The sequence below is a fragment of the Ammodytes marinus genome (assembly GCF_949987685.1).
Source record: "Ammodytes marinus genome assembly, chromosome: 10".
In the NCBI taxonomy this organism is placed as follows: Eukaryota; Metazoa; Chordata; class Actinopteri; order Uranoscopiformes; family Ammodytidae; genus Ammodytes; species Ammodytes marinus.
The window spans coordinates 13,662,411-13,675,067 of record NC_137214.1 but is presented as its reverse complement, the minus strand read 5'-3'; the positions used below and the strand labels follow the sequence as shown (position 1 = coordinate 13,675,067).

Here is a 12,657-nt window from a genome sequence, read left to right as displayed (position 1 = left end):
GGGACTGGTTGGGCTTTAATCGGTCCCACACAGTAGCCTACATAGCCGATTGTGATGAGCCTATTTGGTTGCAATAAACGTTAAAGTTGTAAAAATACATAGGCCTATCTTTGCTATTACCACGGACATAGACAAAGTTATTTTATTTGTAGGCTATATCCCGATAAAAACACCTGTCACATTGGCTTTAACTGGGCAGTAAATTAACTGCAAAGTAACTGCACTTTTTGGCACCACATCGGCAAAAACGTGTAATAGTTTATCTTTTTAAAGAATTGTCAAGCCAATTTCCAAGTTTGTTACAATTTGTTACAAAAGAACAACAATCTTAGAATAATTAATTAACATGCTATTATGAGTTAAAACCATAGGTTAAAAAGCCTATTTTACCATTATTCCTTTGATATAGGCTACACACCTTATTCTTTTGTGCATCGATGAGTTGATTAATTAGAGGGCACTTTGGTGTTAGCGAGAAACTTCCTGCCCAGCCATTTAGCCCACCTGTAGTCTCGCAAAGCCAGACCAAACTACAGAGCCCACTTGTAAAGACCAGTTTAAAAGACATGCTCATGTTTGTGCGCCAGGATTACGTCACTTTTTAACCTGCGCACGGCATGTTTATACCCTGAACGCCAGTAACGGTCACCGACGTGCGTGCGCATGCGCTGTGTCGTTCCACACAACCGCAATAAGCAAACATGGCGGCGGCCGTCGACAGTGTTGTGAAAGTGTAAGTTTTACCTTTATTTACTGTAAGAATAAAACGAACACCCACGCAGAGGAGAATGTATAAGTGACTATTTATCGTGTTGCTGCAGAGTGCGGGAAGCTGTAATCGCCGTGTCCTCTACCTTGAGTACAATATCTGTCCCAAGAGAATAACGTTATCCTCTGAGCTAAGGTTAGCTTGTTAGCTTTGGGCAAAAATAAATGAACCCATTGTGGAGCTGTGTTTCAACCACTTCTTATCCCCAAACTTAGCCACTCAGGTCGGTGTTGAAGGCGGTTTTACACGTAATACACCCAAGCTGTTGCTAGAAAGCCTCGGAGATGAAGAAGAGGGTTAATTTCCCAGTAAACTGTCATATTGGCGGGTGCTTTGTTGTGAGGAGAGGCTTTGCTAACAATCAAACCTTTTGTTCTGACATCCCTCTGTCGATACCGTCGCTGTTGGGCTTCGTAATGGAAGTTAGGCTCGTTTTTTGGATCGATTCCTATAAGTTAAAGCAGAGATCGTGCAGACAAGAGCAACAGTATATGAGCAGTGTGGTTGAACAATGCGACAAATACAGGGGTTCCTGTTGATCCTTCAAAAGTTATTTAATCATTTCATACAAAAATAAGGCCTCAATCGTTATTAAAATGTCATGAATCGATCTTTCTCGAGTTTTCAATATGATAAAGCATGTGACGTAGGATTTTATCAACCATTTTTTGACGCTGCAATTCAAAAACTCATTATTAGCACGTTAAAAAAATATAATTTACAAATGCATCTGGCATCGATCAGCATGTTTGGCAAAATCCAATATTAAAGTGACACATCTTATAATAATAATAATAATAATAATTTTTGGCTTTTCAGTTCCTGTATTTTGAATGCCCCCTAAAAATAATGATACTGCATTTTTTACAGTTCAGATGACTTTAAATGAACCGAAAAATAATTATAATTCTGTGTGGGATTAAAATAAAGTTTCAAAAAGTCTTGAATTTTACTAGCCTTAAACTGTACCAGTTGTTAAAATTGGTTGGAGAGTGAAGTCGAGAGTAAACCCTGTATTTCTGAGGTTTATTCAGGTGGTGATTTTTCTTCTTGGTTAGATACAATAAAGATGGTTGCTGTATTGTAATCAACATCTCAAGACATGTCAATAAATTACAAAGCAGTTGCAGAGAGAGAGGATCACAAATGGGTCCAGTAGGGATTATTAGCATTCCATTTTAACCTGTGTTAATTTGACCTGTCTGTGTCCACATTTCAGCCTGGGAGAGCAGTATTACAGAGATGCCATGGAGCAGTGTCATAACTACAACGCTCGCTTGTGTGCCGAGCGCAGCATCCTCATGCCTTTCCTGGACTCTCAGACGGGTGTAGCCCAGTCCAACTGTTACATCTGGATGGAGAAGAGACACCGGAGTGCAGGTAATGTACTTCAGTATTGTCAGTAATTGACTTCAATTTCAGTTACTGTATATCATAATGATACAGTAAAATCCTTTTACCTTTTTGCAAATATTCTACTAACTTTAATTAAAAACACCCCTATCCTCACACAAAAAAGGCCAAGGTTTGCTTCACCTACTGGTTCATGTATTTCTATTTCTACTGTTCCGTGTCTGATCAGGTGTAGCTCCGGGGCAGCTGTACACCTACCCAGCCCGGCGCTGGAGGAAGAAACGGCGCTCCCACCCCCCCGAGGACCCCCGCCTGGCCTTCCCCCCTCTCAAAACAGGTAGGGTCTATAGGAGTGCCTCTAATGAAACCACTTGTCTCCCATCACAAAAACAGTCAAGCTGTTGGTTTCAATCTTGGTGATAGAACTTAATAAGTGAAAGTTTTTAGATGTATTCAGTAAAAAGCTATTTACCATAAGAAGGATGCCCTGTTCTCTTTATTCATTTGGCTATGTGTGTCTGTGTGTTTCTGTGTCAATCGCATGCATTACTGTAACGTTCCGTGTGTGCAGCAGATTTGGATTTGGGTCTGAAGCGTGATGCTTTAGGGCCGGCGGACGGCAGCAGCCTGGAGGCCCTGCTGAAGGGGGAGCCCCTGGATAGGAGGAGTGGAGTGTCGGACCCCCGTGGCCCAGAGGATGATTCAGCCACCGTGGAGCCTCCTGCCACTTCAGCCGCCACTCACACGTCCTCTGGCCGTGTGCGCAAGGTCTGCCTTAAAGCTGGCTGCACTTTCTTTTTTTTTTCTCTCCTTGCGCAAACTAAAGTATTGAGCATCGCAGTACAACTAATGACATACCGAATTCATATAGAGGCTTTACACGATAATCCTATCCAGCAATAACATTAGATGGGTTACTACAATTCCTCAGTCACTCTAAAATGATTTAGTTTAAACACACAGGTCTATCTTTATGTAGTGACATAAAGCCAAGGATAAAGAAGGACAATAGTTCAGATTAAGGTAAACATTTTTGTAAGTTTATTCTTTGCCCTTTAGTTGCCTAATTTTTTTCATTTATTCTTATTCATTCCTCAGACCATTTCCTTTTGAATTTACTTAATCTCTTCAAGTCTGTCATAGTTTGTTGTTCCCATGGAGAGAAATCTTCTCCCAGTCTTTTCTGTTCTGTTTAGAAACTTAAGCCACGACTAACATGTTCTTGTGTCACTTGGCTGTGCGTTGGCCTTTTCAATAAGATGTGTTCATTCGATTTCAGCCTATTTTAAAAATGAAGTAACTGTTGAATCACCATCCTCTCTCACTCCTCATTCACAAGTCTGCTCAAATCTCTGGATTGTCAACACAGCCACAGAGCCAAACCACATATCCCTGGCATACCGCCTTAATGTTTTCAAACAAGCTTCACTGACAACAAAAGATGATTAGCAATAATGAATTACCACAGATGTTAACCATCGCCACCATTGTCAAACTTTATACATTTTTTATTTTCATTTCTCAATGAAATTTAAATTCTTACAATATTTATCGTTAGTAAATATTTTTGTAGATTTTTACAAAAATAAGCAAAAGTTTAAACGTTTAATACAGTGTGACCTAATCCATACCCTCTAATACAGTGTGACCTAATCCATATCCTCTAATACAGTGTGACCTAATCCATACCCTCTAATACAGTGTAACCTAATCCATACCCTCTAATACAGTGTGACCTAATCCATACCCTCTAATACAGTGTAACCTAATCCATATCCTCTAATACAGTGTGACCTAATCCATATCCTCTAATACAGTGTGACCTAATCCATATCCTCTAATACAGTGTGACCTAATCCATACCCTCTAATACAGTGTGACCTAATCCATACCCTCTAATACAGTGTGACATAATCCATACCCTCTAATACAGTGTGACCTAATCCATATCCTCTAATACAGTGTGACCTAATCCATATCCTCTAATACTGTACAGTGTGACCTAATCCATACCCTCTAATACTGTACAGTGTGACCTAATCCATACTCTCTAATACAGTGTGACCTAATCCATATCCTCTAATGCAGTGTGACCTAATCCATACCCTCTAATACAGTGTAACCTAATCCATACCCTCTAATACAGTGTGCTCTAATCCATACCCTCTAATACTGTACAGTGTAACCTAATCCATACCCTCTAATACAGTGTGACCTAATCCATATCCTCTAATACAGTGTGACCTAATCCATACCCTCTAATACAGTGTAACCTAATCCATACCCTCTAATACAGTGTGCTCTAATCCATACCCTCTAATACAGTGTGCTCTAATCCATACCCTCTAATACAGTGTGACCTAATCCATACCCTCTAATACTGTACAGTGTGACCTAATCCATACCCTCTAATACAGTCTAATGCAGTGTGACCTAATCCATATCCTCTAATACAGTGTGACCTAATCCATACCCTCTAATACAGTGTGACCTAATCCATACCCTCTAATACTGTACAGTGTGACCTAATCCATACCCTCTAATACAGTGTGACCTAATCCATACCCTCTAATACAGTGTGACCTAATCCATATCCTCTAATACAGTGTGACCTAATCCATACCCTCTAATACAGTGTAACCTAATCCATACCCTCTAATACAGTGTAACCTAATCCATACCCTCTAATACAGTGTGCTCTAATCCATACCCTCTAATACTGTACAGTGTGACCTAATCCATACCCTCTAATACAGTGTGACCTAATCCATATCCTCTAATACAGTGTGACCTAATCCATACCCTCTAATACAGTGTAACCTAATCCATACACTCTAATACAGTGTGCTCTAATCCATACCCTCTAATACAGTGTGCTCTAATCCATACCCTCTAATACAGTGTGACCTAATCCATACCCTCTAATACTGTACAGTGTGACCTAATCCATACCCTCTAATACAGTGTAACCTAATCCATACCCTCTAATACAGTGTGACCTAATCCATACCCTCTAATACAGTGTAACCTAATCCATACCCTCTAATACAGTGTAACCTAATCCATACCCTCTAATACAGTGTAACCTAATCCATACCCTCTAATACAGTGTAACCTAATCCATACCCTCTAATACAGTGTAACCTAATCCATACCCTCTCACTGCAGAGAGTCCTGGACCACGACGACTACTTGGACGATCTTGATGACGATGATTTTGAGGACGAGACCCCCAAGAGACGAGGCAAGAGCAAGTCCAAGGTGAGTCCTGTGCCATTTTGCTTGGTTCCCTATCATATCCCAGAGGATCAGTTTGGGCAATGACACCACAGTGGAATCAGTGTTCAACATTCATCATGGCTAAGTTTGGTTGAAAAGGTCTGACAGATTTGTGGTCAGTTTCACCACATGTGGTACAGAGAAGTTTCATTTCACCGTTTTGTTCTAAAACAAAACACGTGCTAAACTGATAACGGTTGAGTTGGTTGTCAACCCAACAAGAGTGGCAGGCAGTTATAATCACAGTTACTTTGCTATATTTACAATAGTTTTAATTCTCAAAGCCGGGATTCATCATTTCACCTTGTATGCAACTGCCTGAAAATTGTGTTGTGAAGTCATTAAAGATTCTGTATAAATCTGAATTTTTACCTACCTAACAATTTTTTCTCTTCTCATTTTAGTATACTATTTGCCCTGGTTTAATCGATGACTTCATCAAAGCCTTTTCTGTTTTTGTATATTGTTCTTTGTTTTGTTGTTAAATCGTTAATAAAATAAAATAAAAAAAAGTTACTTGAAATTTCAGTGGTATTGTCTGTCTAATGTGGTAATATGGTTTTGTAGGGTCGCAGTGACAAGAATGGCAAGAAAAAACAGGAGGCTGCAGCTGCTGCGCTGGAGGAGAGGGACAAGCCATACGCCTGCGACAGTGAGTAGAAGCTTCCTTCCCTGTGTGTCATGCACGTCAGCAAGATACGCTTTTGCTTTTCCCTTCTGCAATGCATGGGGTGATCTTAAAGTTTATGATTATTATAATTATTATTATGATTCTAATCTGGAACATAATTTTGACAGAAATTGAAAAAGTTGTCCGTCTGAATGCATCTTTTCTTTTTGTCTTTGTTAAAAGATTTAGTCTTTTTTTCCCTCCCTGAGACGCTGCTCTGTGTCTTCTCTAAAACCTCTTGCTGGCCACAGTTCACTGTGCAAACGCTAACCTCCCCTGAATTAGTTCTTTGCTAGCTAGCGCCTCAAAATTAACCATGTGAAAACAAGCTAAAAAATAAAGCCGGTTGTGCCTTCCACCTTGGGCCTTTTTGGACGGTAGTTGGAATAAGCCTATAACACTTTTTGTATCACTGTGTGTGTGTGTGTGTGTGTGTGTGTGTGTGTGTGTGTCAGTCTGCGGGAAGCGCTACAAGAACCGTCCCGGCCTGAGCTACCACTATACACACTCTCACCTGGCCGAGGAGGAGGGCGAGGACCGCGAAGAGATCGAGGCACCACCCACTCCTCGCCAGCCTGAGGAACAGAAGAGTGAGTCACTCTCTAGATGAGAGAGAGAGGGGAAGGAGGGTTGGTTGCATGCCAATGTTTGTGTTTGTGCAATGTCTCTCTCTCATTTTTAATTTTTTTTAATTTTATTTCCGTGATGTTTTTGAATTCCAAATGTTGCATTAGACCCAATGTCCCCGACTGAAACGTGTTTGCACAGTTGGGATTCCTGGCATTTTTTTTTGTTAAGCACATTCATCATCTTTTTTTTTTCCAACATATCCATCACATTGTTTTCTTTTTTTGCACGCGGCTCGTGTTAGCAAATCCATTCAACAAGTGCGTTTTGTCAGTTTTCACGCATCCATTAGTGTGGATCATGTTTCAATCATCAAAAGCCAGTTGCTGAGATAGAAAGGTGTTGGTGGCTGGTCTTGTGGCATGAACAGGTTTGTAAAACTAAACTTCAACATTTAAAGTCTTTGATTTGTAAAATCAATTATACTATAATTACGGTAGATAAACAGCGCCTCTACATTTTCAATATGTTCATCTGGAAAATAATTATTTATATATTTGACCAATTTTGCTTGATAATGAAGTTTAAAGGGAAACTTTGAATGGGCACTCAATGCTTTCTTCACTCATTCTCCCACTCAGCAACTAAGAAGGGTCCCAACGGGCTGGCACTGCCCAACGACTACTGTGACTTCTGCCTGGGAGATTCCACCATGAACCAGAAGACTGGCCAATCAGAAGAGCTGGTGTCCTGCTCAGACTGTGGACGCTCAGGTATGAACTTGTCATGTCTCTTTCATTACTCATTGGCTGTTTACATGTATGCAGATTACAATGATAATAGAGCTAGATTTACCATTGCAACGAAGGATCGGAAGTAGACAAAAACTAGCCTCGTCATTTCTTTTTGGTGAACATCAGTTTTAGCAGCCGCCATGTCTGATATAATGGACTCTCTAGTCAGACTTGACCACTCAAAGCAGTTTACACTTCTATTGCATTCACCCATTCACACACATTCATCTACTGATGGCAGAGGCTGCTGCCCATCAGATATTCTAAGGCTGATCTAACTTCGGTTTGCCTATCACTAAGCTATTCATACACATTCATACACCAATGTGGCAGCCATTGGGAGCAACTTGGGGTTTAGTGTCTGGCCCAGGGACACTTCGACATGTGGCAGGAGGCAGGGATCGAACCACCAACCCTGCCATTACTAGTCAAGGCTCCACCTGCTTAGCCATGCTGCGTCCCAGACAAGTCGAATGCAGAAAATTGTCCAATTGTAATATCTGATTTCCAACCTCAAAGTGTTGATGTGACAACTGATTCTCCGTGAAGTTCATAAGTAGGAACTCAAACTTTAAACAGGGTCCAGTCTTATTTAACTAGTAGGAGGTCTGAAAATCATGGCTTCCCAGTTATTTGGAACACAGCGTTAGTTCTTCAGGGTGGAATGAGATTTCAGGAGACTGGGATGATGTAGTTAGTTAATTATGTGCTTATTCGTAGTTAGTTAGCCACATGTGCTAAATCAAGTCACATGAATTGTACGTCCCCTCCTTCCTGCAGGCCACCCAACATGCCTGCAGTTCACACCAGTGATGATGGCTGCAGTTAAGACCTATCGCTGGCAGTGCATCGAGTGCAAGTGCTGCAACGTTTGCGGCACCTCAGAGAATGACGTGAGCCCTTTTTATGATACTTTACAAACATTTGTCCATTGTGTTTAGTTTACACGAAGGAAACACTGGCTCCTTCTTTAACGGATACATTTTGTCCACAAGACCATTTAGTTTTTAAGGTGATATTATTGTGTTAAACAACGCTCTTCCACTCCTATTCAGTTCCTCGAGGGGGATTTAAGGGCTTTTAATGTGACAAATGTATCTCTTTCATTTGAGACTAAGGTTTATCACTCTACCCGATTATTAATCCTAAAAGACAATTTCTCATTTTCCCATTTTGTATCGGATTTCCTTAGGTTGACCCGCCAAGTACAGATTTGAGGCCTGCTGTGTTATTAAACCTGATGTATTTAGTAGGAGCTGTTTCACTTTCTCTGCTGGTCTGATTGTCTGATTGAGCATGATGTGTGTGTGTTTTTGCAGGACCAGCTGCTGTTCTGCGATGACTGTGACCGAGGCTACCACATGTACTGTCTAAGTCCCCCAATGACCGAACCACCAGAGGGTAAGTTGAACACTTTACTGCAGACTCAAAAGACACGTGAAGGGGGTCTGTTTCTGGTAATCGTCACTTTTACTGGGTTTATGGGGTGGGTGCACATGTCTCAGTGTAACATTTATCCTTATTTTAAAGGTGTTTATGGTGAATTTAAGAGGAGTTGTAATGCAAACAAACACTGACCAGCAGATGATGAATGATTGTCTCACTGTGTTCATGTGCTTTACAGGGAGCTGGAGCTGCCACCTGTGCCTGGTTCTGCTGAAGGACAAAGCCTCCATATACACGCAGAACCAGGGCTCCGGCCCTGAGTGACATCATAGCAGTAGGTCCCGCCCCCCCGCCCCTCCACGATGGAAAGGTCAGACCATCCTCTCGGTCCGGAGCTCCAGGCTCTGTCCAGAGGTAGCTGAGCCAGATCCCAGATCAGCTTAACAAGTCTTAATATCTATAGGGTGAGTGGGGGCAGGATCAAACTATCACTACCAACCTGCCTGAGAAGCCCCCCAGAGGCTTGCTGTCAAACACATACATATTGTGCGTATATATAAGACACACTCTCTCCCGATCTGTGACACTCTAGATACAGAAAAAGAGAGCATGTAGTAACTGCTGTCTCCATGGGAACTCCCAGGAGCAAAAAGGATTAGCATCACAGCTAATTATCTGCACCCGCTCACACTCAAAGGCACGGCGCGGACTGTCGAGACAACACAGTTTCTTTTCTGCCAAATTATCTATTTTTACTCTCTTAATGCGAGAGAAAGAAAAAAAAACACCACATATACGTCAAGGAGTATTATTATTATTACTATTGTTATTGTTCTGGTTACTAGTGGACTTTTTGTAGTGGCATTTGTCTGTACTTTTGTCCAATTGGATCGTTTTATCTTTTAAATAGGTTTCCCTGAAGGGATGCCGGTCTGTGCCAAGGTCCACCATTGTATGAAATACACACAATTACGACCCATAGAGCTATATAATCACACAAACCATCTTGGTTTCACTTTAAATCAGTTGGACAAAGACGGTAAAACAAAGTCTTAATTTTCTTTGCCTTCAGAAAACTTTGGCTTTGACTCGTTAAGCTATCAGCACAAATCTTTGGCCTTACGACTTTAGGATTGCACCAACACCAACTTTGCTGATTCTGTTCCTTCAACCAGACACTTTACAGCGGAGCACAACCTTAGTTCAGGTCATGAGATGAAAAATGTAGTATAATGCCAGACTTTCAACATTATTTCTCCATCAGACAGAGCTAACACTCTTATTTTTAGAAAACCTGATGAGTCGGATAATACTGTTATTAACGGGAAACCAACTGCTCTAAGTCCCATTCGATAAAACTAGTAATCATAAAAGGTGCATCGCTTTTCTCCGAGATGAATTGTGCTAGCGTTTTAAAAAAAAGGTTCAGTTGTGACATTATCCACAACTCATTTTCATACGGCTGTTGTCAGACCAATGACACACACAATCATTTACAAACTGTAGCTGCTTTTATCATTTGGGCACACCAAGGCAGATTTGCATGCAGATTGCACCTGTATGAATGCACACTCACATCACAAGTGTTTTTTTCTTTCTTTTTGTTCTATTGTTTTTATTTCTTTTCTTTTTTTTACATTTTATATTACCTGATTCCATTGGTACTGGGAGTTTTTTCTAGTAGAATTTTGTAAAGTCTATGGTATAGCAAACACTTAAAACAAACTATATAGCTCCTAATGCATTCTATGTACTGTATTGACTTTTTCTATTTTTGTTATGACTGTGACATGTTTGAATTTATTTGATTATTCTGATGTCAGACCTCCATTATGAGTATTTGTAAAATGATGTACTTTGTTGTACTATTTTTATTTTTTCATTTCTTTGGTATCAAAACCGTTTTAGCCTGACTGAAATAAAAAATCACTTTCAATTCTGTCCCCCTTGTTATTTGCTTTAAATACATCGGTATTGCTGGTGGTTCGGTTTGTGTCCGTCCACTCTACCAGAAAATGTAAAAGGGGTTTAAAGTATCAAAAGTGACAAAAAGGCAGAACGATACTGGGGCTTACTGCTGTAAAAATGATGGACAGTGGTTAAATAATCCAGCAGAGTAGCAAGTATGTACATCAATAAAAAACTATTTGTCATCTTTAAAGTTTGACTTTGAGACTGCTTTGTAAAGACACTTTGGCTTCTGTCCATTAATACAAGTGTTGTAGAATGTCCTGCACAAAATGGAAAACTGTATAATGTCGCCGCTGAGGGATTCCATTTCATGCTACTTCCTCCCCACCTTTCACATGCAAACATACTTTTTACTCCACTACATAGTTGATAAGTTACTTTGCAGTCCCTGTGAAGACCACTTTTACTCCACTAAAATTTGGAATGCAGTATTTTTACACTGGTTATGCAACTTTTACTTTGGTAAAATATCATAGTATTTCTTCCACCACTGCTACCACAGCTTTATAAAGGACAATATAGATTCAGGTGAAGGTACAACAGCTGCTGCTTTGTGCTTGACTCACTTGTTCCAGGTTACCCTCAACTAATTATAAAAATGTAATTACACAATTTTATCTCCTTTTAAAATGCTGTGGAGCTGTCCCTGGTGCTGGAGTGCTGCAGGTAATGTCCTCTCAGCTCCATGTGACTCTTAAGATAGTGGTCTGTATGTATCTCATTCAAAGGTTATTCATGCTCCTTATTCCTGTGTAACTCATGTTCAACTATATAGCCCTCTTCCGTTTTATTTATTGCCCCTTTTACAATTTTCAATATCAATGTAGCTTTGTGACGGATAATACCAGAGCTGAAAAAAAATAAAGCTTTTTAAGGGACGAATGTTCAAGATCAAAAATCAGGGTTATGAATCCTCCCTGACCAATTGAATGAGCTTAAGAAACCTCACGGATCAAAAAAAATTTTTTATTCCACTCAACACACACTTAAGGACTCTCGTAACACAGACAGTTTTTTCCAGCACAAAAAGCACCCACTTTCAGTGCGGGGAAGCATTTTAGGAAAGAGGTGGGCCTACACTATGTACAAGGCCCAAGACAACAGTGGCTTAGTGCAATTATTTGGAGCGTGATGCTCAGCCATGCTATGCTGTTTACAACCACAGACACAAAGGCGTGATGTGACCTGACACCAAACGTCACATCAAAGAGAAGCAATTATATAAATGTACATGTATAATCTTCTGGTCATTGAGGTTACTTGTGGCAGTCGTTACATATAACGATAATAGGTAAACTAACACACTTTGGGGTTCCTCATACAATATTCTTGGTTTTAAGCATACAAATTCAATACTTTGTTGTGAGACATAGTGCACTATCAACTGGGTTTGAATCCACAAAATCTGGGCTGGAGGTGCTTGGTACAAAACTATGTAAAATACTGGTTTATCAAAGGTAAACAATGCAGCTCTCAGGCAGTGACGCTGCTCAGACACGTACAGCCAACGGGAAATGAAATGACAATTCACCTCTCCCTACATTTGATTTATGAAGGTGTAAAGCAGTGAAGGTGTAAAATGAGTAGGACCACCAGCTTGTGCGTCCTTTTGTGTAACAGTGCGTGGGAAGTGTGTGCGTGTATATACAGTCAAGTGCGAAAGTTTGTGAACCCCTTGAGCCTTTTGGAATTTTATTTATTTTAACCATTATTAATTCATTTTTATCAATACCAGTATTTTTTATATGAAATAACAGATGTTTGTTTATCAATTCAACATTTTTATTTTCCAGAAATCAATTGTTAAAACAGATAAAACAAATTATTTGACGAATGTTGTATGTGCAAAAGTTTGTGAACCCTGAGCT

The 12,657-nt window shown here is 40.2% G+C and overlaps 1 protein-coding gene across 1 annotated transcript; it reads left to right on the top strand.

Annotated features, from left to right (window-relative positions):
- Positions 1-675: 675 nt before the first annotated feature.
- dpf2l (D4, zinc and double PHD fingers family 2, like) lies at positions 676-10,754 on the top strand. Its single transcript, XM_080035970.1, has 11 exons — positions 676-733; positions 1,989-2,149; positions 2,352-2,459; positions 2,697-2,890; positions 5,291-5,383; positions 5,969-6,053; positions 6,527-6,661; positions 7,280-7,411; positions 8,213-8,325; positions 8,752-8,833; positions 9,057-10,754. Exons 1-11 carry the CDS (start codon positions 702-704, stop codon positions 9,140-9,142), a joined length of 1,221 nt encoding a protein of 406 aa, XP_079892096.1. The 5' UTR covers positions 676-701; the 3' UTR covers positions 9,143-10,754.
- The last annotated feature ends 1,903 nt before the right edge of the window (positions 10,755-12,657 follow it).

Coding starts and splice junctions, on each gene's coding strand:
- dpf2l (XM_080035970.1), top strand. CDS start 702: ATGGCGGCGGCCGTCGACAGTGTTGTGAAAGT. Junction 7,412..8,212: donor CTCAGACTGTGGACGCTCAG/GTATGAACTTGT, acceptor TCCTTCCTGCAG/GCCACCCAACATGCCTGCAG. Junction 8,326..8,751: donor GCGGCACCTCAGAGAATGAC/GTGAGCCCTTTT, acceptor GTGTTTTTGCAG/GACCAGCTGCTGTTCTGCGA.